The sequence below is a fragment of the Podarcis bocagei genome, assembly GCF_964188305.1.
Source record: "Podarcis bocagei genome assembly, chromosome: 5".
Classification (NCBI taxonomy): Eukaryota; Metazoa; Chordata; class Lepidosauria; order Squamata; family Lacertidae; genus Podarcis; species Podarcis bocagei.
Window position 1 is genome coordinate 96415280 of NC_138129.1, and position 25845 is coordinate 96441124.

The window sequence follows — 25845 nt, forward strand, 5'->3', positions numbered from 1 at the left end:
CCCCTACTCCAAAGTCACGCAATTCAAACCAAAGAAATGGTATTCAGTCATAACCCTGCCACTGTTGCAAAGGTCACTGGGTGAGTGGCTGCTTTGTGTTTTGTGATGCTTGTCTTTTCTCCTTGTTTTTTGTACTGGGAGTACATAGGATGGCAACTAACTTATGCCAGCGTAAGTGGGTCATTGGCTGGAAGGCCCACAAGATTGCTCAACCAGACTTTTTAATTGTGTGACAGAAACTGATGTCCCAGATATTAATCTTCTTCATGCCTTTCACCCCTCTGTTCAAAATGGGACGGTGGGTGTCCAATCCTGGCCTCCAATGAAAAGAGGGCACGTTTGGGGAGTTGTCTGTTGTAGAAGAGACTGAATCAGTTCAAGCAGGAACTGCGATGAAAGAGCAAACTGACTCTTGTGCATTTTTGAAAATATATTTACTTAGACCTTTTGCAGGCTCCATAGGAGGCAGTGGGCACACTGGTGCCCGCAGACACCATGTTGGTGATCCCTGACTTACTTGCCGCTGTAGAGATATCTTTTAAACTATACAGCTAGCAGAGAATGAAATGCAATGTGCCTATTCTTCGTTGCCCTCTGTAAAATGGAAATAATTTGTTTTAAAGGAGACACTTTTAGTTTAATAAGTGACAAAGCAACAGAAGCAGCCAAAACAATCTAAAGCAGGGGGCGGCAACCTAAGACCCATGGGCCGGTAGTGGCCCACGAGGCTTGCCTAACCGCCCCATGGTGCCCCCTGCTGCCCCTGCCACCTGCTCTTACTAGACCAACTTCTGGGTTGATGGCGCCTGTGCGCATGTGCACAGGCCATCCTCCGACCCAGATGTGCGCCGGAAATAGCGTGTGCGCACGCGTGCGGGACGGAGAAACGCCTGTGCGCATGCACACACACTATTTCTGGCGCACTTCCAGGTCGGAGGAGCACTGGACATAGCGTGTGCACACACACACGGGCGCTCATCCAACGGACGGAGCGTCGACCGGCCCATCATCCGATTAAGGTTGCCGACCTCTGACCTAAAGGATCTTCTAGCAGAAGCACCGGACATAACAGGGAGAGAATAGCATTTTTAGCAAAAGCAAAAGCACGCAATGCCTCTTTGGCCAGCTACCTTGAGAGCCAACTCATACGTCGCATTGCTCCACAGCTCTTTTTCTTGGGTTAACTGGTGGATCTGGGCCTCAAGTCTTCTTCTCTGCAATTCATACAGTTCACGATATTCATCCAAAAGGCTGAAAGGGTAATGACACGAGATATAAATATAAAGGCCTTCTACTATTCTCCTACGGCAACCCTTGCTTCCAATATTATCAGGAACTCACTTTGCATTCATCTCGGAATCCTGGACCGCCTTTGCCAGCTCCTCATAGGCTTTCTCTGCTTCAACAGTGACTCTACGGTCATGTTCTCGGATGGTATTTAGCTCCCTGCAGTTGAACAGAGCAATACCCTCAGCTGCCTTGTACAATCACAACTTTTATTCACAAAGTTGAATACAAACACCAGTCAATATCAACACCTTGTCAGTTTTCCTATAGCTTCCTTGAAATGGAATAATTCATCTGTAATGTGTTTGTCCATTACTCTCTGTGCCATCATTTCTCTGTAGAGATTTCTCATCTGTCTTGGAATTCGTTCTAGCAGCTCAACATACCTTTGCCTGTAAGAGAGACAATGTCAGAAAAATTGAGGTGGGGGGGGGGGCGGAATAGCCCTGTTTCACTCAAGCATATTTGCTAAGCAATCATTTAAAGAGAGAATCCTTTCTGAAAATAGCTGGGGAACAATAAATATAGAATAAAGCTTTTTGCACACAAGCAGTTAGAACTCTCAATACGCTCAGAATGCTGAAAACAAGTTGACACTCCACAGCAAAACTGCCTTATCTGTCCTGACACCCATCAATATTATAACCTCAGGAAATATATAGGTGTATGAGAGGGGTAGCCAACGTAATGCCCTCCATATGTCCTTATGGGGAAACTAGCACTAGTTGAACCTGTGCAAAACCAACATTTAAATTCCATTTCCAGCTGACTGCATGCTTCAGCACTGCAAAAGGGCCCTAGCGCAGAAGTCAGCTATCTTTGACATCGTGTGGATTGGAATCCTCGTGCAGCACTATTAAAATGTAATAATCCCTGAGATATGTGTTAGGGTTTCGTTTCCTACTTTGCTAATGTTTGGGCTTGCTTGCTCTTTGCTGAATTAATAGATTATTAATGCATTTATTGAGGTGCATGAGAGACAACTTGAGTCAAATCTCTCTGCACAAGGTGGAAGGTTTTTTTATTTAAAATGTGTCAAAGAAAGATGACAAAGATAGCTGACTTTGCAGTGCTGCAAAACGCTGCAGCTTCAGAATTCTTCTTCTGCTATCCATGGAGATAGCATGCAGGGCAATGATGTCCTGCCTCCTGGCCCCTGGAATCATATTCAGACCCCCCGGCTCTCTCACATTTCACCAGGCATTTCCCGCACACTTTCAAGCACATCTTGAAAGAGGAAATAAAGAATGTGGGATGTGACATCACATGGACTCAGTGGCGTAGCATGGGGGGTGCAGGGGGGGCCGGCCGCACCGGGCGCAACATCTGGGGGTTAGGGTTGGGCGCAAATCCACGGGTTAGGGGGCGCAAATTACTTGCCTTGCCCCGGGTGCTGACAACCCACGCTACGCCACTGCATGGACTAGCAAGTAGTTTAAAAAAACAAATCAAAGGCAACATTCCCAGAAAGCTGACTTCTGCGCCTAGTGCAGGACCACAAGCTGTGTTTTTTCTGCCCTTGTATATAACTGCACAGACACTCAAACCTGCAGTGCAGGCCAGAACAATCACCTACTCCTCTTCTTGCAGGACTAATTTTAAGGTGTCGAGCTCCTTAGATCGCTGACCTGAGCTTGGAAAGGAGCTCTCCCCGTTCTGCGCAGTCCACACTGACTTGCCGGATGATTTCATGAAACACTATGTTGTAGATGTTCTGTTCCACCTTAAGCACCTCCAGGACATTGTGCATCTCGGGAAAGAGGCAAGAAAGAAGTCGTGATTTTTGTAGAGCTAAGCACAAGCTGTTTGATACTGCCTTTATTGTCATCATTGGGGGTTTTTATTGCTTTTATTTCTAGGCACCCTTGAAAGTATTTTTATTGAAAGGAGGCATACACATTATTTAAATTAACAAATGAATGCCAGTCAGTTAAATGCTTCAGTCATGTTCTTCACTTATCAGGTGGATAATATTTTTAAATCACAAATGTGTTTGCTTGCATATATGTTTGTCCCTTATCTTAAATACTGTATTATTAAAGAATTTACAAAGCAGTCAAAGTGCTAACAAACCTCCCCTGCCATTCTTAAAATGCTATGTCCGCCTTTGCCCTAAATACTAGATTGCATGTTGTACGTCAGTATATTATTTCTCTCCATCAGGTAATCTAAGATTACTCCCACTTATTCTTTCAGTTTGACAACACAACAACAAGCCTCTTAATGGCAACAAAACACCTGATAAGTCAGGAAAGAACTATGTACAAACTCCACAGCAATATTGTGTCATAGTATATGAATCCAGGACAAGGCTAGTGAAGAATCCAGATTCTTCCTTCGTAGCCTGGCTTTAATTTAAGCCATGGCTGCAGAGGAAAAATGCTCCCTTGCAGGTGCAACTTAAATCTAAGCCAGGGATGCAAAGGAAGAATTGGGAGTGTCCTGAGAGTGAACTCCTGCTTCTTTCTTTGCATCAAAAAGTCAGTTCTTTTTGAATGTGGCACCTTTGTCATGGCAAGGCAATGAAAAAGAGTGCCAAGTGTGGATATTTCACCCCTCCCATTGCAAGAATCTCCTGACAATGTTTTCAGAAAGGAGGGGGCAGAAACTGCTCATGGCTTCTTCCGCTCCAGTCTGAGTGTTATCTGTGTAGAGATAAGATGACTGCTTAAGCAACTGTAACACTCATGCAGTCCAGCCATCTCCATTAATCTTTAGTTTCTAGTTTATTTTAGTTTGCAGTAGCTGTAAAAGAATAAAAAAATAAAAAAGTTATGCTTCACAGCCGTCGTTCGTGTAGTTCATACTCTGCTGTGCTCCGCTGACTTTGGCACTGAGTTTGGTGCTCACAGCTCAAAGTTGTGAGTCCACTGCACTTAGACCTGTTTCCCTGCAGTGGAAGGTCTCTGGAAGTGCTTTCCCAGCTTGCCTGGCCCAGTCAGGGCTGAAGAGGTTGAGCCCAGTCATTGGCACTGGCTCAAAGGCGAAGCCGACACCAAGTTCGAAAAGCGATGATGACTTTGATGCAAAGGAAGAATCGGTAGCATACTTAAGAATGCACTGCCAATTCCCCTTCCTTTAGCCAGAGCTGCAGCTTGAACTCTCATATATGACGTCAGGTCTAGGGGAGGTGGGCATCGCTTGTCTCAAATGGCCGGGGGACAGCCTCTGAGGTCTGGCAGGCCTAACAAGGCCCATAAACTAGAGGTTCACCAGCAATGATGTACAGTATAACTAGAAGTGGGCAATATCAAGGAGGATGCGATTGAATGAGGAATTGGCAGGAATTATTTACCTGTGAAACCCCTGTTACGCCAACATCCTTATTATTTGTTCCAGCTCTTTCCAGCATGGTGTCCATCACCTTCATCAGCTGCAGGACCTCCAGCCTCCCAGACGGCTTCCTAACAAGGCAGCAGCAAAGGGACATGCCTCTGATTCACAACACCTTCTATAGCATGCGCTACAAAAGCATCTTGATTCAGAGTGTCACTCACATGGATGGGAAAACCCGCAGTCTGTTTTCATCATCTTCAAGTAGGGTTGTATATTTACTGCAACAGATTAATAATGATGATGTTAACAGCAATAGACTACTGTAGTTGAAAAATCTCTTTGGACTCTAGGATTCAACCATTTATTTTATTTTTATTGTGTAAATTTAAAAATACAGTAGACTAAGAGACGGGCCACTCTGTTGCAGGCAAGTGAATTAATTGAAGAAGTTCTCTGTTACAATGAGACTCACGGTGACATAAAACAACTACAATGAACCTGAGTAAGGAAAAGAGTGGGGCTGGGGAATGGTAATCTGCTATATATTTCTCATGCAGAAATGGGGCCCAAATGAAGGGCTAGGCTAGATGAGATTATGGATCCATGTTTGTCTTTGTTCTTTTCCCACCTTGTGTCATTCAAATTTATTTTCCTTCCAATCTTAACTCCAGTACAAGAAGTGAATCAGGCTGGGAGAAAAGTGCCAGATCAGAGATGCCCAATGGGCAGAGTGCAACCCTGATTCACGCTTTCAAGTCCTAATTCAGATTTCTGGCCTCTGGGCTCTGTTAATCGATCCATAGTAAACAAATCTCCCTCGTTCACATCTATGTTTGAGATTTTTTTATTTAAAAAATCTAATTCTAACTGAGACCAACTTCATTATATTGCCTGGCCATCCATGAGGAAGTCAGTTTGGGTGGCATTTTCAGTCCCTGGGTCTCTGTCTGAGAATATATGCAAGTTGAGCATCCCTTAGTTGAAAAATTGAAAGTGTTGAACTCGGCAAAATGGTGAAATAGAATTTTTACAGGTTTCCTGCCCAGATGCAGGTGCTTTTTGCCTTGCCACTTCATCCCATTTAGTAGGCGCAACCAGGAGCAGATCGCCAGGTGGGGTGGAGTTGCAGCACTGGCCTCCTGGCAGCTGTGTCACTGCTGCTCACCAGGACATGGAGGGGCAAGGCAAGGCAGTGGAACCGACCTGGAGCTTCAGCTGGTACACAGGCACAGCCTCACCACTGCCTCACCTGTTCCCTCCGAGTAAGCAGTAGCAGGTCCACTGCTGGGAGGCTATTATTAGCCAAGTGAGTCACTCCTGGATGCAATGCAGGAGCAATTAAAAGAAGTGCAGGAACACTCACTCATCATAATACTCCAAGCGCAGGACACCTCTGTTCTTTAGAATATGAAATTCCTCTGGAACAAGACTGTCTGCTATACCTGTAGGCTAAAGACAGAACAGACAGAGAAGGTCTTAAAATATGCTACTGAGACATAAGGAATCCACATACTCCCAAGAGGATATGTAGAGTTGGGTTTTTATACAGGCACACACACCTCCACTTAATGTGCATCCCACTCACACACGACCGTGTTTATGTGGATCGCCACAAAATAAATATATAGACTTGCTTTCCCTCGCTGGAGGCCTCGGCTTGTTTTACAACTGCCTGCTTGTTTATTTGCCTGCCTGCCTATCTGCATGCCTGCCTTCTGGCTGGGGCAATTATTCAGATTAAGTGCTTAACCATCTTTAAGAAAAACTAACTGTGATTAAGTGCTACAACTGCACAGGACTATTATGTACAGCCTAGAAATCAGTGGGTAAATGTTTTCTAACAGATTTTTTTCCAGCCAAGCAAAATAAATAGGCAAATGCCATCTCAGACTCCTTGCGGCTTTGGGGAGTGAATTTAGCAAGCTTAGAAAACCATGGTACACAAAAATGGTAAAGTCCTCATTTTCAATTCCCACTGCTCATTCCAGATTTAAAATATTATGCTGGGTGGGGGAAAAAATTTCAGAACACTCTAGTCAATGCTCAGTTCAAAGTCCATCTTGTCTCTCAGCATTCTGAAAGAATTTGTAAAAGCTGATTCCTGTGTTTAAAGTTATCACAGTTTCTCGATACAGATTCAACTCACAAGTTTAGTGGCAGTGGGTTCCTGCTGCTGCAAATTTGTTGAAGTTTTGTGAGAGACAGGAGTTGGGGGAGGATTCTTGGCCTCTTTCTCAGCAGCGAGGTCATACAGAAAAGAGACATCCCTTAAAAACACAAAGAAAACTATCACTCAGTTATGAAGGTGCAATTGGTTCACTGTGCAGCCGCCACCTCTCTTCTGGTTATCAAGAATTCACTAAGTATCTGATCCAAAGGCAAGTCCTTTGCCATTTCAACCCAATAGTGTGTCTACCACTGTACTGTTTTTAATATTCAGTTGGAAGCTGCCCAGAGTGGCTGGGGAAGGAAAATATTATGAAAATGATTTATAGGTGGTACATGACCCCAGTCAATCTAGCAAAAAATTATCATTTGCCTGATAATAAGTGTTGGAAATGTAAAGAAACTGAAGGTACCTTTTACCACCTTTGGTGGACGTGCCCGAAGATTAAGGCTTTCTGGGAAATGATATATAATGAAATGAAAAAGGTACTTAAATGTACTTTCCCTAAGAAACCAGAGGCCTTTCTCTTGGGCATAGTCGGCCAATTGGTGCCAAAGAAGGACAGAATTTTTTTTATGTATGCTACAACAGCAGCAAGAATACTCATCGCAAAGCATTGGAAGACTCAAGATCTACCCACTCTGGAAGAATGGAAGATGAAGGTGATAGACTATATGGGACTGGCTGAAATGACCGGCAGAATCCGTGACCAGGGGAAAGAGACGGCGGAAGAAGATTGGAAGAAATTCAAAATTTATCTTAAGAAACATTGTAAAATTAATGAATGTTAAAATGTCGAGGTTTTAGGGGAAAATGGGGGTTACAGCTGTAAAAGATTAAGTAAAAGAAAAGAATAAGGGGAAAATTCGATAAAATTAAGTTTTGTTAGGATTTGCTGAAATAATTTTGGAAATTGGGATGTAGAAAGGGGAGGTATGGGGAAGTCGATGAAGTAAGGCTTAAGAAAAAAAAGGCTATGAAATTACACGTGTTTGTTTGTGTGTTTGTTTGTTTGTTTGTTTGTGTTTATAAAAACTTTGTAAAACCAATAAAAATTTCATTTAAAAAAAAAAACAGAGTGGCTGGGGAAACCCAGCCAGATGGGCGGGGTATAAATAATAAATTATTATTATTATTATTATTATTATTATTATTATTATTATTATTATTATTATTATTATTAGTATTATTATTATTATTATTATTATTATTATTATTATTATTATTATTATTATTATTATATACCACTTTCTGCCAGAGTGTTCTGCCTCAAAACCCTTGCTGCAGCTACAATCTTCCCATTTTCCCTGAGTACCCTGATTACAGTTAGCCACCCTCATATAACACAGAATCATAGAATTGTGGAGTTGGAAGAGTCCATGAGTTCTTTCTGAAGTACAGTCAGAATCTCCTTTCTTGTAACTTGAAGCCATTGGTTCAGGTCCTACCCATGTGACAGCCCTTTAGATATTTGAAGATGGCTATCATATCTCCTCTCAGTCTCCTCTTCTCCAGGCTAAACATACCCAACTCCCTCAATTGTTCCTCATAAAGCTTGGCTTCCAGACCCTTGATTATCTTGGTTGCTCTCATCTGCACACATTCCAGCTTGTCAATAGCCTTCTTAAGTTGTAGACACAGTACTCCAGGTGGGATCTGACCAAGGCAGAATAGAATAGAGCCTAGGGCTTGCCAATCAGAAGGTCGGCAGTTCAAATCCCCGCAACATGGTGAGCTCCTGTTATAATAATAATAATAATAATAATAATAATAATAATAATAATAATAATAATTTTATTATTTGTACCCCGCCCATCTGATTAAAAACTTCCCTGAACAGGGCTGCCTTAAGATGTCTTCTGAATGTCAGGTAGTTATTTATTGCTTTGACATCTGATGGGAGGGCGTTCCACAGGGCGGGCGCCACTACCGAGAAGGCCCTCTGCCTGGCTCCCTGTAGCTTTGCTTCTCGCAATGAGGGAACCGCCAGAAGGCTCTCAGCGCTGGACCTCAGTGTCCGGGCAGAACGATGGGGGTGGAGACGCTCCTTCAGCTCCTGTCAACCTAGTAGTTTGAAAGCACGTCAAGGTGCAAGTAGATAAATAGGTACCGCTCTGGTGGAAGGTAAACGGCGTTTCCGTGCGCTGCTCTGGTTTGTAAGAAGCAGCTTAGTCATGCTGGCCACATGACCCGGAAGGACCTTACTTGTTATCCAGTAACCCCTGGCTATTACCAATGCTGGCCCAAAACATTTTGCTGCCTGAAATGAACCCCCAAAGGTGCACCAATCAGATGCTTATGGGAAGACCACATGCAAGTTATGAGTACAGCAGCCCTCTCATGTTATTGTTCCCCGGTGACTGGTATTCAGAGGCATCCTGCAGGAGAAATGGGGCAGGGAGCCAGATGGAGTGATGGGAGAGAGAGGGGGGAAGCAGACTCTGCAAGTGATCAGTTGAGAACTCTGGCAAGGAGGAGGGAAATCATGGTGGTGGTGGTCTCAAAACGGACAGTGCAATGGAAGAGAGGGGGGAAGTGCACTGCAACCAATCAGTTCAGATCTTTTCCAAGAGCAACAGATTGATGGGAAGAGATGGAGAAAGAGAAAAAGAAAGAGAGAAGATCTGCCTGTTTCTTGCCAGCCATTTTTGGTCTACCAGCCACCAACACCTACCCTCTAGTGGATTACTCTCAGCGGAAGGCAAACTCCTTCATGGTTCCCCCATCCCTGAGTTAAAATGGAGCAATGTGTTGACAAGGAGGGTCTTGGGGTCTTGAAAGGGCTGGTTTTCAAACAGTGGTGGCCACCGCTTTTGCCAAGTGCGCCACAAGTTAAACCCAAGTGAGAAACAGAGCCAGCTTGCTGAAGCCTCCCATGCACTGGAATGGTTTGGCTCTGTGGGTGCAGGCAGCAGCATGAGGAAACAGGCCGAAGTGCAGACTCTAGGCCAGTCTTCCCCAGCCGGGTGCCCTCCTACGTTTTGGACTACAACTCCCATCATCCCTGATCACCAGCAGAACTGGCTGGGCCTGATAGGGGTTGCATCCAACAACATCAGGAGGGTGCTAAGTTAGCAAAAGCTGCTCTAGGGTCCTAGCTAGGTTCATGGGCATTCCTGCTCATCTCCAAGCACACCATCACCTTGGGTTAGCCACTCTTGTGTAACATACTTAATGGACGTTTCCCTAGCACTCTCCATCACCCTTGCACTGTGGCTCCCAAATCCTAGCACTGCTACTGGTTATTGCAAAGAGGCATGTGACGTGCCAGGGCCCTATTAATTCCATTCTATTACCTTCCAGCTCCTGTGAGGCAAATCGGATTCTCTATCAGATATCGAAACTTGTTTCTGCGTACAGGATGTTGCCAGACCCCATCAGTAGTACGAATGCACCCCTGAAGAGTGAACAGAAAAGACTAGTTCTTTGGGATCAGGTGGTAAGCACAGACTACATCTCCAATACTGATAAGCCTAATGACACATTACACACAAATGCGCATAGCAGTGAGACCCTGTCAGCTGTTTCTTCTAAGTCTTAGCTGAAGTCTTTTTATGAGCTGGCGAGAGATGCATGTGAAATATACATCAAAAACAGGAAGGAGAACATGCAAAAGACAGATGCGATAAAGGGATGAGTTCTTTATTTATAGGGACGCGGGTGGCGCTGTGGGTTAAACCACAGAGCCTAGGACTTGCTGATCAGAAGGTCGGCGGTTCGAATCCCCGTGACGGGGTGAGCTCCCGTTGCTTGGTCCCTGCTCCTGCCAACCTAGCAGTTCGAAAGCACGTCAAAGTGCAAGTAGATAAATAGGGACCGCTCCGGCAGGAAGGTAAACGGCGTTTCCGTGTGCTGCTCTGGTTCACCAGAAGCGGCTTAGTCATGCTGGCCACATGACCCGGAAACTGTCTGCGGACAAACACTGGCTCCCTCGGCCTATAGAGCGAGATGAGCGCGCAACCCCAGAGTTGGTCACGACTGGACCTAACGGTCAGGGGTCCCTTTACCTTTACCTCTTTATTTATACAACATGCCCAAAGCATGTTTATTTGTTTCTTACTGAACCAATCTCAAAAGTTTCTGTTGCTAAAAGTAGTTTGTGATATGTATGATAAGCAACAAAAGCTGAAGTACTAAAATCTCCTTAATAAAACTCTAAGTTGCCTGACAGTGCCAGTTCTTTGGCCCAACTAGTCTCTTGCCTCCCCCACCATTCAGTGAACTTCAGGTTCTGAAGCATTTCTCATGCTGCCATGTTCCCAATACAGGAATGCTCCCTCTTGCAAAGCATTGTCCTAAAATACTGGTGTCTATGTGCACCTGGCATAATTCGCAGTCACCAGCAGACATCTATAGCAAGTGGGTTTTGTGGCAAATTTTGTATTTAAAAAGCAAATATTCATAGACTGGAAATGAACTTATGCACCTGAAAGTCTTTTATACTTTTTGTTTTCTTGGGGGGTCTTAAAACACTGGGACAGGGGACTGGGTTGGCAGCAGAGGTCAGTGCAACGAAGATCTCTTCTGGGATGAAATCACGCTGTAAAGATGTGGGAAGAGGCTTTGAACTGTCTAATGCAGCTGACTTGTCTCTTAACTGAGGGAGTTCTAGAAAAAAGAAAGAAACAGCAAGAGTAACTGTTAATATTTGGTGGTGGCAGCAGATTATCTCTACCCCCCCCCAAAAAAAAACCCATTAAAGCTGACAATTCTATCACACACATTTCATGTTAGTGCTCAAGAATAACATTAAAAATCCGTATTAATCCCTAATATAAACTGGCCTTTGAATAAAGTTACGGAAGCCCCTGCTGTAACTGTTTAGTAGGAGCATTGCTAAAGGAGGAAAGAAGCAACAGCAACAGAGAAAATATCCACTTACATACCATGGGCATACCCATCAAGTAAATAAATAAATATACTTAACTAACTGAACAAGGGCATCACAGGTAACTCAGTTCTACCTGCCCCCCACATAAAGAGCGCCACCCTAAAATAAATCCTGGCTACGGCCATGTTACATTCGCAGAGTTCTTAATTTACCACAGAGCTTCCCAAACTGTGTGTCGCAACACGTTAGTGTGTCAGTTGAAGTGTGTCATGTGAACAGTCCCCGCGCTCCTCCCAGGGCTGGAAAGGGGTCAGTTTAACCTCTGGTTTGCTAATAAAACTGAATTACTGTGTCATGAAATGGTGCACGTCTAAAAAATGTGTCACTAACATGACTACCGTAGTTTGGAAAGCTCTGCTTTACAGGTACACGATACTCAGAATTTTTAAAAGGTGCTTGGAGCACTCAAAGACTCACATGAGAGATACATTGTGATATGCTTTTAATTTCTGTTCTTTGATCAAACTGCAACATCTATGCACTGAAAAGAGCCATGTGGTAGGACTGAGAGGACCCGGGCAAAGTGCTGCCCATGCTACCATAGACCCTCCATTGCCAGTGCACAACTGTCCCCTCTTCTTTGCCACTGTCATCTTTCTGCACCCTCCCAACACCACCACAAGTTGCCAGATGTTCTGAGGAAAGGATTCCGTTTTGTTTATTTTCCGCATTTCAAAATGTTGTGCAGCAGTAGATTCTCTGTTCAGCTAAGCATCACCCAAACTGGCTCCAGCTAAGCATGCAGGCTCAGCAGCACACCTGCTGCCAAACTGTCTGTGCTTTTTAGATAAGAAGAAAGGCACGCTTCCCAACGCTGCCTGATAAGCTGGCAGGGAATGGTGGAGCAATTGCCAGGGCTGCCCTCTGCCCTCTTGGTTTCCACTCTCCACTCTCCTTGTTGACCAATCTTGTTGACCATGGATCTACATGCAGAGACAGAACAATAACAGCAAATCCATAGCACAAATATTAATTCACACAAGGTTGGCTTGTTTAGCTAGTAACCACTGGCTCCTAGTTCACATGCAATCATGGTTTTAGTTAAACCATCACACGCAAACACAGCCTGAAAGTACATCACTCTTCTCAAGATTTTTTGCCTTTTTGCTCATTCCTACCGAGAAATGCTAAGGTGCAAGTAAGGCAGACCCTTATAAAATCCCAGACTAGCAAATGAAACAGGGGGAGAGAAAATTCACTCAAGAATTAAAGAAAAATAATTTGATATGGGACCAGTGGAGACTGAGAGCTTTTCAAACCTATCATAGGGACATAGGAAGGTGCCTTATACTAAGTCAGATCCAGTGGGCCATCTAGCTGATACTGTTTTCTCAGACTGGCAGCAGCTCTCCAGGATTTCAGGCAGGTGGCATTGCCAGGGAGATGCCAGGGAGTGAGCCTGGGTTCTTCTGTATGCAGGGCAGATGCTCTACCTAGCTACAGCCCTTCCCCAAATTATATCAGTTTTTAATCTGCAAAATTTGTGCGGTTTTTCTCAAGGAAACAATTTTATTCTAGAAACTCTGTATTTCCTCAGCACCCATTGCTTTGTGACTCCACCTCAAGCATTGCATCCAACTGCAGTTTTGTTTTATTTCTGTAAACTGCTTCAATATTTTTAGATGACAGCATGGTATATAATTTTTGTTATAAAGAAATAGTGATGTGTGGAACATGGTTACCAGACTCTAAAGGTCACTTATTACATAGCACCTTAACCCACACTAACAGCAAGCAACAGATTGGCCTCCCCGATGCCGGCAACATTTTGTGACCATGTGTTTCATTCTAAGTGTTTTTAAATTCTTTAACAAATGAGCACCCTGCCACTAATGAAGAATAGGTTTTTTAAAAAATTATTTTTAAAAGCGTTAAACATGAGTAGCGCTGAACATTCCTGTCTTCAACACCAACTTGGCATTTCATTAATTATGCCCCCACTAAAAGTTCAAAGTTGCTTAATGCCTCCTTTACCAATGCTAAAATATTATAATTTGATTTTTAAGCCTGCAGCAGGGCTAGTTTCCTCACTTAATCCATGGCATGGTCAGGATTTTATAGTGATGATGGACTCACCAAAGGTTTAGGACTACATACAAAACCAAGGGAAGATAGCCTGAGTTAGACATTTTCTCCTCCAGTTATCTTAATTATTGGAAAGTGACTTCTTTAAATGATAAGCAACCATATGTAAAGAGGCATATTAAAGGATACTTATAGAAGAGGTGGAAGAATTGATATTCCTGCTATAGGCAGTAACAAACAGCAGACACAAGGGATTCAGGTCCAACCACTTCTTCTTAACCTGATCCCCACATGTCCTACTTCCTTGTCTCCATACAGTCCTGAAGGACCTGTTCTCCCCATGCACTCGGATGGCAACAACCACGTACCTTGTTAAGCCCAAAATGTGCTTGAACTGAACCAAGTAGAAACGGTCCTACTCCTACAAATATATCACAGTACTTTCAGGAATCCAAACACTGCAGACAGAGGCAGGCAACAAAACTCAACCCTGGCTGCAGCTATTCGTTACTGAACAACCTGCTGCAAGATTTACCGTTACTATCCTTGCTGACAGATACTAAGGAAGAAGCATCTCTCAGTTTTTTGTTTTCTTGCTTTGAAGTAGATGGCGGCACTGGAACGAGTCCTTTGTTTGCAGACATGACAAAATGTTGATTTTGGCTGGCTTGCTCACTGACTCAGATTGTTGGCTGCTGCATATATCTGGAAGGGATATATAACCCACATGGTTGGACTGTATGACTGTGATGGATGTGATTCAATTTCAGACTTGGTTTAAAGGTATGCTAGCATGGGAGAAAGGATATAAATTGCAGGAGGCACACACTGTGTTCCTACATTTCTGCTTGCGCTGCAAGCTGCTCCATCTGTGGCAGTTAACCCATTTACAAGGAAGAAGTTGGACTCCTGCGGTAGAGAGTCACTTGCCATCAAGATTTACTCCATTTCAGACTACCTTTTCCTTGTAAAACTGAGTAGAAAGAGGAATGAATACTGTCTTAAGATACATGTATTTGTTTTGAAATGGTCAGAAGATTTAAGGAAACAGCAAGAGGAGGGAGCACTGAAGAATAGGGAATAGTGTGAGGACATTTGGTGGGACTGTTTTGTTTCTATTTTAGTGCTCTGTGTTTTGCTTTTAAAATACACCCGAGTAGGACCCACGGAGCCCCGTTTCCCACCCAAGACAGCACCTTTCCTTCTGCCAGGGATGGGGAAGGAGTTTTTTGGCTGCCTCTCCCCTCATCCCTGGCCAGGGCTGAGCAGTGGGGAGTCTGGCCCCCCTCCCCGCGCCTGGTTCTGCACTCCCGACCTAGACAGGCTGCCTTCAGAGGTGCTCTGGATCCGGCCCTGATCCCCATTCTCCGCTCTCACCTCCGCAGAAGGTTCGTGGCCTCGGGGCTGCCGGAGGGTCAGTCCGCCCGCTGCATGGCGACCCCGCTGTCCTGAGGGAGAAGGGCGCACGTGTGAATGGCCTCCCGGGCAGCTCCCCTTCTCCCTTCCCTCGCCCCCTTCCATGAGGACTAGAAGCCCCGCCGGGACCTCGGCCTCGCCCCCCCCCCCGCCCGGAGCACCTCGGGGGGAGAAGCGGAGGAGAAGCGGCGGCTCCCTTTACCTCTCTCCGCGCGCTTCCCGTCGGCGTCTGTTGCCATGGGAACCGCGCGCCTCTGGCAGGCGTCCCTCGCAGCGCCTGACAGGGCAGAGGCCGCTTCCGCCCAGAACTTGCGCCAGGCGCTCCCTGCTTTCATCCCCGCTATCCGCCCGCTTCTCTCTCACGCGCCCCATTTTAGAAAGGTGGTTTTGTTTTGTTTTAAGGCACCGAGTTAGACGCCTTGACAACGGCGCTGGGAGCCGGGAAGGGTCCTTGCCCTAAGAAGCAACGGAGCATGCGCGCCAGGAAAGGCCGGTCCGCCGCGCTTGCGCCCCAAGAGAGAGAAGGAAGGAAGGGCAGTGACGTGTCCGCCTCCCCTGCCAGGCCAAGGACACGTGCCCAGAGGGAGGGTCCCTTGTATATTCCCTGAGTCCAAGCACAGCTGCCAACTCCTTCCTTTTCTTGCGAGGAATCCTATTCGGAATAAGGGGGTTTCCCTTGAAAAAAGGGGGAAGTGGACAGCTATGGCACGAATAGTAAAACCCAATTTAGAAAGTGCTGTGTGTCCCCTTGCCGGTCAGTAGAGCCCGTGGCTGTGAATGCAGCTGACAGCCGAGGGGCCACTTAAGGAAGGCGGAGTGGCCCCTTCCTGGATCGGAGGGGCTGGAGATCGCTCCCGCTGCAGCCCCACGCCTTACCCTACTCGATGTCACCACCCCACACTCGCCTGCGGTCCCCTAATTTATCAGGGGGTAATGCCATAACTGCAGCATGCAGTGGGAAATCTTTCCTGACACCTGCCTACTGAGCAGTTGTGGTTGCTTTTACTAAGATCGAACAGATGCCAGTCTTGATGTCTGTCAGTTGTAATTATGTGAGTCTTGCCCAAGGATATTTTTCTGGAAAAAGAGGTGCCGGAACTGGCCAGGATCACCTTCTTCATTCCCTTAGAATTGGCCATGGTGTCCCTTGGAGCATAGCTGCCAACGTTTCCCGTTTTTTAAGGGAAATTCCCTTATTCCGAATAGGATTCCTCGCAAGAAATGGGAAAAGTTGACAGCTATGCCTTGGAGAGGTGCCATAACTCAGTTCTGGGGGGTTCCAGCAGGAAAAAGGCCCGGTCTTGCCCCTTCCCTGCATTTGACAAGGCAGAGAGCATGACCCGGGTTGCTTGTGGGCCCCTCCTGCCCTCCAAGCGAGATAGGGACAAAACACGGGGTATCGCTGGGTCCTCCAGGGCTCTGCCCCACCCTGTCCCCCAAACTGCAGCGTAGGGATAGCAACACTGGAGGACACGCCAGGGTTTTGCCCTGCTCCCTCAACTGCTATTCACCTCACCCTTGAAACCTGCAAAAATTATCAGCGGGTTATCTTTAACCCTTTTCACCACAGCCCACCCCCAACCTCCCATTTAAGGATAATAGGTGACTGGTTTATAAAGGCCTACTCTTCATGCCAGGTTCTGCTATGAATCCAGATGGCCCCTTAGATGGGTTACATATAAAAGCATCTATCACTTCTGACTGGAAAAGGGGAATCATAGTAGGGCAAACTCAGCCTGTTCGGTGGGCATCATGGGAGCCTACGCCTAAGGGCAAAGGTCCCTTCACTACCCCCAATATTTGAGGTGGCCACCCCACCCCCCAGTTGATGGGCATTCAAATGGTGTGCGCGCACCACATCATGTGATCAGTTTTGCAAGGTGGGGCTTACCTGCCCCCCCATTTTATTCAAGGCGGAACCCCGGTGGGCATAGAATGCGGAGTGTCTGGGGAGGGGAGCAGAGAAAGAGAAAACTGAAGGGAAGACTAAATGTTAATGGCTGAAGCCCTGCTGGACTGGCACACTGAACAGACACACTCCACGTCTCAATGCACACCACAGATGCGCATAGATGATCATGATGATGATGGTTTAGATTTGTAGCTGACCCTTCATCCCAAAATCCCAGGGCGGTTCACAACAGAAAAATACAAAAAGAGAATACAAAATACACCATAAAACAAAAACATAGAATGGAGAATACAGTGGTACCTCTGGTTACGTACTTAAATCGTTCCAGAGGTCCATTCTTAAGCTGATACTGTTCTTAACCTGGCACCACTTTAGCTAATGGGGCCTCCCACTGCTGCCGCGCCATCACAACGCAATTTCTGTTCTCATCCTGAAGCAAAAGTTCTTAACCCAAGGTACTATTTCTGGGTCAGCAGAGTCTGTAACCTGAAGCGTATGTAACCTGAAGCATATGTAACCCGAGGTACCACTGTACCACACTTTCAACCAGTTCGTTGTCTAGGTGCAGTACATCAAGGCTGGAATGAATGCAGGCAGACAAGTTTCATGGATAGCAAAATATATTTCAATTTCTGTAGTACAGTGTAGATCACATAATCCCTTGCAAGTAACAGAATAGGTCACAACAGACAGTTCGATACATTTTGGAATCGGTTAACAATTCTATATCCCACCATCAACAACCTTCCCTGACCCACAATGTTCTCCATATTACAAAAGATGCAAGTGAGGCTTGGGAAGACCATTCCGGTGTCAGGTACAGTTTGTCCTCTTCTTACCACCATCTGTGCAAGAAAATTTTTCCATTGCTCACTCTGAGAAAGAGGAAAACTACAGCCTTGCAATCCAGCACCTCCCAGGTTAACAGGATGCCTCCTTATAATCAGTTGTGTAGATCATTTGCAAGAGATCCGCAACCATGTTGTGCCCATTCAGTTTACATTCACAGATTCAGTCCCAAAGCATGAGGTTGATTACAATTAGTATACTGATCTTCCCACACGTCCCCCTTAGAAAAAAGTACATGTATTTCCCAAAGACAACAGGATTTATTTGATAAAATTCTCAAATTATATTCTGAAGATGGAGGTTTTGGGGGGGTTCTCTTTAAACAAGCAGCAGAAAAGGACACAATGTGATGAAAATTATTTGGGTGGATCCTGGCTTATAATGTCTTATTGTCTTATAATTGTCTTATAATGACAATTACAGTGCCATCATAGCCAATTTAAAAACAAAAGCAAAAAGCTTTTTGGAATGGATGAGTCTACCATGTTAACACTGATCTAGCAATACTACAATCTGCACATATAGTTTGTAATGTTCTAGGAACAGAAATCTCTCTCACACCTCTATCTAGAACCTGCAAGTGAGTAGCCTCTAAAAACAGTGTGTTTGTTAAGGGTACTTATCAGACTCCTTCAGAGCTTACACAGGATGTTGATCCAAATTCAGATGCTCATATTTCCTCATCTTTCTCCAAAAGTGGATACTGTTTCAGTGCATTTTTAAGTTTTGAACTAGATTAAATACTGTACTTGACGTTTGGCATCTTGAAACTACTGTTCATAATGTTCAATCCAGGTGGCACTTCCCCCAAAATCCACAAAAATTATCAATGACACACCCACCTTAGTCAAACCTGGAACACATGGCTTAGCTAAATGGCAATACACTTGGGTCATATCAAAGTACTGATTAAAATTGGCACACTTATCACGTAAACTGTTTTCTGCAGCATAAATCAGAATTAAGTTTCTTTTTATTTTTTGCTGCAGTTAGATGACATGAGAAAAGCCGCCAGCACCTAGAATTTACTAGGGCACCAAATTTAGGACAATACAAAGGACAGCAGCTCAAGAACACAAAAAACTTGCATTTCCCCTATGTGCCTACGCTAGTATATAGCACCCACTCCTTTGCACTCTTAGAACATGTCAGAAATGCACTTTAGGGCGGCTGAGAGAAAAGCTCCAGATTATAGACTACACAGTGAACAGTCAGCAATATAGGGGTATTGTTTTTCACAATGACACAGTCCCTCCTTTTGTAGCTCTAAGCACACCACCCACCCAAGGCTGTCTCACAAAGTAAACCAGCGTTTTCAGCGGAGCAGCATGATCATTGCAAGCCAACACACTCTCTAGGTTCTTCAACACAAACTGCATTTGCCCTCCAAATCGCTACAGTAATCATCAGTGAGGAATGCAAGAAACCTAAAACTGGACATGTAGCAAAAGGCAGCATTTTGCTGCTTATAAAAATTTAATCCACATAGCACTGTGGGGATCCCCCTGATCAAAACTGGCAGCGTATTGTTAAAGCTCCCCAGCCCTATGCCTCAATTCCAGTCCACATTGGGGCTTGACAGATGCTATTTATTTTCAAAAGAACTAATTGCATAAACAGCATCAGGTCCACTTGTGTCCTTAGCTAGAGAGCAGGAACCCCTGAAGACACTGGTTCTGGTTAAAATGGGAAAGATACAGCCCTTAGTAGCAGACAGCACCCACTTTTGCCATAGCTAAAGACAGTTTCCCTTTAAAAAGTCTGCAGTCGTTTTAACACGCTAGCCCAACTTGTTGTCATTGTTTAAAAGACAAGCATCTTCTGGCCTTGACGCGGAGGGATATCCCAAAGGGTGTCAGACCTTAAGATTGCAAGTCCAGGAACGCGGTTTCACATAGTCAAGAAAAGTAGGCTATAAAACACAAGAGGAACAGTAATGTTAGGCAGGAAATGCTGGGCACTTTCACTTCTGTAGAGTTATCCGTTAGCCATGTGAACAAATGCCAGTGATGAAACCAAAGTGTTTTACTTTGCTGTCTCTCAAGCCTGGGCGGCCACCCAACTTTCAGTAGCCAATCTAGGCAATTAGAAGTGGGGTGGGGGTGGGGAAAGGCTTGCCTTTCCCTGTAGGACCCCCAAATTGGCTTTTCTTTGGGTCAGCTTCACCCAGATGCTTTAACTCTCTGAATGGCAGGTCTTCCAGGTCAAGCAGAACTGCTGTCTGTAATCCTGAAACTACAGTCCTACTTGGCTCCAGCTACTATGAGGCCTCGACAGTCCAAGAACCAGCCCCAGGGGGTTATGCATATGCATGTGGGCTGATCTGGCACTGCATATTAAATAAGGAAAGGTAGTGGGCACTGCATATTAAATGCGGCAAAGATGTAGTGAATTCTCTCTGTTTGAACCCAGGAGATCCAAAGGTAGCAGTTGAATCAGAGAACACAGCAAGTAGAATGAAGAAACCACTGTGCTCCACTAAGGCCTCTCACTCTTTTCCATTACCTTCCTCTCCCTCCCTTCTTTACTGACCCCTTCCATCCTCTGAGAACCCTTTGCTTTCACCTCTCCAGAAGGGCAGAAACTCGCTCAGAGCTTTACATTATTCATATAAAAAGACATGGAGGAAGTTTCAAAGGTGTTTTTTTCTGACCCTGCTGCTTATTATTCTTGTTAGAAAGAAACCTCTACGGTAGCTATTCTGGGCAGAATGCAACCTTCTAAAAATCTGGTTTTCGAATTTTACGTTCACATCTTAGGCCTTGAATGAAGTCCAGAATAGCAGCTCAGCTCTGTTCCTCTTATTTCCAATGACAAGTGGGATACTCACATTTTTCAAAGGGCAGTGCTTATGGGCATTCCATTCCAGGCTGTAGAGGTAAAGTATCATAGTTATACCAAGCCCAAGCGTAAGCCACAGGATCACCGTCCAAATGGAGCCTTTCCGACGGTCGCTGAGAATGAAGTTGAAAAACGCTGACGGAAGAAAATTAAAATGCACTCAAAATTCCTGTTAAGGACACCAGCAGCATTCTTTCCTTGATCCCCAGTTAGCAAAGTGTCCGTATCATAGAATCATAGAGTTGGAAGAGACCACAAGGGCCATCGAGTCCAACCCCCTGCCAAGCAGGAAACACCATCAGAGCACTCCTGACATATGGTTGTCAAGCCTCTGCTTAAAGACCTCCAAAGTAGGAGACTCCACCACACTCCTTGGCAGCAAATTCCACTGTCGAACAGCTCTTACTGTCAGGAAGTTCTTCCTAATGTTTAGGTGGAATCTTCTTTCTTGTAGTTTGGATCCATTGCTCCGTGTCCGCTTCTCTGGAGCAGCAGAAAACAACCTTTCTCCCTCCTCTATATGACATCCTTTTATATATTTGAACATGGCTATCATTTCACCCCTTAACCTCCTCTTCTCCAAGCTAAACATGCCCAGCTCCCTTAGCCGTTCCTCATAAGGCATCGTTTCCAGGCCTTTGACCATTTTGGTTGCCCTCCTCTGGACACGTTCCAGTTTGTCAGTGTCCTTCTTGAACTGTGGTGCCCAGAACTGGACACAGTACTCCAGGTGAGGTCTGACCAGAGCAGAATACAGTGGCACTATTACTTCCCTTGATCTAGATGCTATACTCCTATTGATGCAGCCCAGTATGACACGTTGTACCTCTTTCCATAGAAGTAAATGGCTCTCAACGGTTTTTTGGAGTTTCAGTGGAAAAGAGACAGGGCTTTCCCTTTAAATCACACAGAAAAATCAGTGGGCCACCTACTCATATGAAACAAAGTTGGCTATATGATAGGAGAAATACTTGTCCACCATGACAGATGGTTGATACTGCCAGTGCCAAGCAGGGGGAAAAGGGCACCTCTTTTCAGGTTGCAAGCTGAAGACCTCCAAGAATCATCTCAGAAGTCTTTGAGAAAGCCGCATATTACAGTTTGGAGCATTATCAGAACTTCTTCCTCAGCCGAGCCAAGGAAGTCCTCCCTCCTACTCTGGCCAGGATCAGTCTCAGTAAATGGAGATTTAACTAGGGTCAGGAGAGACTTCTAGGTTTAGAGGGAGCAAATGGTAAGGCAGGCTGCAACACAAGCCCCTTGCATCTTAGAACATTAAGTATAGATGGCAACTCAAAGCTAATCCTCAGAATTTACAGAAACTGCTGCTGCCGGGAGGTATATTTGGAAAGGTAAACTAAAGGGACCCCTGACTGTTAGGTCCAGTCATGGACGACTCTGGGGTTGCACGCTCATCCTGCTCTATAGGCCGAGGGAGCCGGCGTACAGCTTCCGGGTCATGTGGCCAGCTTGACTAAGCCGCTTCTGGCGAACCAGAGCAGCGCACGGAAACGCCGTTTACCTTACCTATTTATCTACTTGCAGTTTGATGTGCTTTTGAACAGCTAGGTTGGCAGGAGCAGCGACCGAGCAATGGGAGTTCACCCCGTCGCAGGGATTCGAACTGTCGACCTTCTGATCAGCAAGCTCTAGGCTCTGTGGTTTAGACCACAGCGCCACCCGCATCCCCTGTTATATTTGGTACTTACGTCCAAAACACATGTAGACGAACAATAATACTGGACAGAAGAAACCAATGCTCATCGCCACGATGTATTCATGCACAACGGCGGAAAGAGTGAAGACTGACAGCATAGCGACTGCTTTGAATTTCTTCCCAAATAACTGGTGGTGAGAGAGAGACACAGACAAACAAGGGGAAGGGTGACTCTCTGATAGGTGAATGTATCAGATAATATACAATTTTCAAAAACAACAGTGAACAGCTTGTGATAACCACCCTTAAATTGCCCATTCACATTTATTGCACAGGGAGGGTTGTCTCCAGTGGTGGCCTTGCTCTATCAAAAGGACTTCTACTTGCACAAGGCAGGCAGCTCATTTTTGCTGATCCCTCCTACTCAATGGAGCCCCACAAACACTTAACGTAAGAGCTGGAACAGTGTGGAATATGGCATAGAGGGGTGAAATTGGTGGTAGACTGGTAAAAAAAAAAGTGACTTCCCAAATACTGGATACAAATCAGACTGCATAAGTACAAGCTTCTCTCTTTCCACCTTCTGTCAGATCTCTGTATGGGTAAAGTGACTAGGTATTTTACCTGTTGTGTAATTCACCTTTACATTAGAACTTTAATAAAATCATTTTGTGGGGGAAATGTAAAGATCTCTGCCATTCCTTAAAAAAATGACTTTCTATTAGAGTTGAAGCAAGGGGGTGCGTTAAACAATGGTTGCTTACCCAAAGGACATCTCTGTATACATAGTAATACAGCCAGTCATGCACCAGCACATTCATGGTTCGGAAATACCTTGCATAAGATGTAGAATTCCACCAGTCCTGCAAGAGAGGATCAGGGAAGTAAAAAGAGCAGAGATCTTAGAGTCAGTGTTTAAAACTGCAGGATCAAAGTGCCAAGTGCATTCCTGCTACTCAAGTGTTTTAGAGCAATTGGCAATACAATCTCTGTGAACACCTGGTGTACTGTTGCAATGTATAACTGAAATTCCCCAAGAACTCATTTGCAGGCATTAAATCCTAACCTCCTCCTTCCCAAACAGCCACCCTGAGAATAAGTCACTGGTGTCCCAGTATTTGTAGCTACACCAGGTCTCCAAGGCTCAGATCCAAAATGATCAGAGCTAAATCAAATGTGACATTTTCTCTACATGAACACTAATTCAATGTAGGTGGGGGAAACCTGCAAACCACATTCAGAAAAGAGAAATATAGAAGGTAGCTGAAATTCAGAGGCCTTTTCTATCACTGTCCTCTAAACTGCTCAAACTAATCATTAATGGCCCCAAGCGGAAGCAGCAGCAGGATCAGAACACAAATTTGTATGATCCCTTGGAATTATTCATTTATTTAACAACATGTCTATATAAACTGCTTGACTACAAATAGAGCCTCTGAGCATTATACATAAGGCATTAAAACTGCCAATAAAAGTTTAAAAAGATTATATGAAGAAAATAATAAAAATTTATCTGGGGGGGAAATCTGTCTAAAATGTATAAGTTACTGTTGGAGTGGCATACAACGGATGAACAAGTTAAATCAGTAATGATAGATTGGGCAAGAGATGTAGGACATAACATAATGTTTGAGGATTGGGAAAGATTGTGGAAGAAAGGGGTTAAGTTCACTGCATGTACAATGTTAAAGGAGAATATAATGACAATGATGTATAGATGGTATTTGACCCCTGTTAAATTAGCAAAGATATATCATATTTGTGATAATTTATGCTGGAGATGTAAAGAAAAAGAAGGAACTTTTTATCACATGTGGTAGACCTGTCCCAAGGTGAAAGACTTCTGGGAAAAGATTTATAATGAATTGAAAAAAAATGTTGAAATATACATTTATAAAGAAACCAGAGGCCACAACTGCCACTCAAATTTTATTAGTAAAAAAGTGGAAAACGCAAGAATTTCCTATGGTGGAAGAATGTCAGATGAAGATGATGGAGTTTTCGGAGCTGGCCGACCTAACTGGAAGAGTCCGCGACCAGGAGGGGGAGGAGTATCAGGAAGAATGGACAAAATTTAATGATTATTTAGTTAAAATTAAATTAATTGGAAATAGCTTGCAGATATTTAATTGGCTTAGGATTTCATATAAGTTAAGTGATGAATCAATATGTTTAATTTTAAAATTAAAAGATATAAGGATTTTTTTTTTTAGTTAAATTTCATAAGAACTTTGATTTGGAAAACCGTTAAAAGGAAGTGCATGGAAATTCAACCAAGGGGAAGCGAGGAAGTCACTTAACCATGTTAATAAGTGTAATTTTAATAAGATTATGATACATGTTTGTTTATTTGTTTTGTTTATAATTTTGTGAAAATCAATTTAAAAATTATAAAAAAATAAAATAAAGGCGCCAGTATATGACAACACTAAAAGAAGGCTGCAGGTGAGTTCTGCTATTTATAGAGTGGACATACTTTTCTTCCATGACGCCATACCCAAAACTATTTACATTTGTTTTAAAGTCATAGCAAGGTTAAAATTCTATCCAAAAAGCCCAGTAACACAACACATAGCAACAAATGCTTGTGAATCAGGAATGTCAACAGAAAAAAAGGCACAGGTTCTCTTTTTCACCAGAAGTAAAGGAATGTATTAACAGGTTGTCCAGAAAACTGATGGTATCTGATCAGCCTCTCTAGGCAGGAGAAACCTCATCAATGGCAAAATGACTCTCTCTCTCTCTCGACATTTCTAGCAAATGGAGGGTTCCACGAACCAAGGTACACGCTAAAACTGATAGCAAATACCGTATTTTTTGAACCATAACACTCACTTTTTTTTCTCCCAGAAAGTAAGGGGAAATGTCTGTGTGTGTTATGGAGGGAATGCCTAAGGGGGGCGGGGGGGATCTGCTGCAGTCGTGAGGAGAGGATCCATGGTTCCCCTTCCTTCCCTCCTCCGTGGCTCGCTTTGAAACAGCAAAGCGGGAGAAGAGCCGCTGAGTGGAGAGGAGAGAGGGAGCACAGCGGGAGAGGAGAGGAGCCGCTTACACAAGTGTAAGCAGCTCCTGTCTGGTTGGTTCCTTTAAAGCAAGCAGGCTCTCGGACAAAATACAAAGACTTATTAGAAAACAAGACCCCGAGATGGTTATCACCAATGGAGGCTAAGGCCCGAAAAAGGCTCAATATGGAGGCCGGATGGCCGAAATATTGGGAAATAATAGAAAAAATTGGAGACAATTGGAGATTGCAGAGCTTAGAAAAATTAAAGAATAAGGTGCGAGACTGGTTAGATTACGCTCAAATTCAAGAGGTGTTTAAATTGGATAAAAAGGTAGGATTCCAGGTGGAAAAATCGAAACTAGAGACAGAATTGCTAGAACCAGAGACTAAGGTTCTTTCGAGAATGTATAACTTGCTGCTTAAATGGAACACACAGGATGAGACAGTTAAATCAGCCATGATAAAATGGGCTCAGGATATTGGGTATAACATTATGTTTGAGGACTGGGAAAGGTTATGG

The 25845-nt window shown here is 44.4% G+C and overlaps 2 protein-coding genes across 6 annotated transcripts in view; both read right to left on the bottom strand.

Annotated features, from left to right (window-relative positions):
• The window catches only part of AXDND1 (axonemal dynein light chain domain containing 1), a 44615-nt gene extending 29166 nt beyond the window's left edge, over positions 1-15449 (bottom strand). For 2 of the 5 annotated variants that reach the window (XM_081194337.1, XM_081194336.1), the window contains exons 1-12: positions 15265-15449; positions 15024-15094; positions 11157-11338; positions 10027-10127; positions 6710-6830; positions 5927-6012; positions 4785-4841; positions 4583-4691; positions 2916-3037; positions 1539-1679; positions 1342-1446; positions 1131-1251 (exon numbers count right to left, since the gene is read on the bottom strand). In XM_081194337.1, the coding sequence (XP_081050463.1) occupies positions 1131-1251; positions 1342-1446; positions 1539-1679; positions 2916-3037; positions 4583-4691; positions 4785-4841; positions 5927-6012; positions 6710-6830; positions 10027-10127; positions 11157-11338; positions 15024-15094; positions 15265-15434 (1386 nt within the window). In that variant the 5' untranslated portion in view covers positions 15435-15449. Of the gene's footprint in view, positions 1-1130; positions 1252-1341; positions 1447-1538; positions 1680-2915; positions 3038-4582; positions 4692-4784; positions 4842-5926; positions 6013-6709; positions 6831-10026; positions 10128-11156; positions 11339-14181; positions 14352-14486; positions 14620-15023; positions 15095-15264 lie in introns of those variants that run through there. The other 3 variants (XM_081194338.1, XM_081194339.1, XM_081194340.1) reach the window with 3 other exon arrangements.
• Positions 15450-19263: 3814 nt separating this feature from the next.
• LOC308587057 (sterol O-acyltransferase 1-like) overlaps positions 19264-25845 on the bottom strand; it is a 49718-nt gene continuing 43136 nt past the window's right edge. The window contains exons 13-16 of the mRNA XM_081194437.1: positions 23086-23184; positions 22374-22509; positions 20654-20799; positions 19264-19735 (exon numbers count right to left, since the gene is read on the bottom strand). Coding sequence (XP_081050563.1) covers positions 19679-19735; positions 20654-20799; positions 22374-22509; positions 23086-23184 — 438 coding nt within the window. The 3' untranslated portion in view covers positions 19264-19678. The remainder of the gene's footprint in view (positions 19736-20653; positions 20800-22373; positions 22510-23085; positions 23185-25845) is intronic.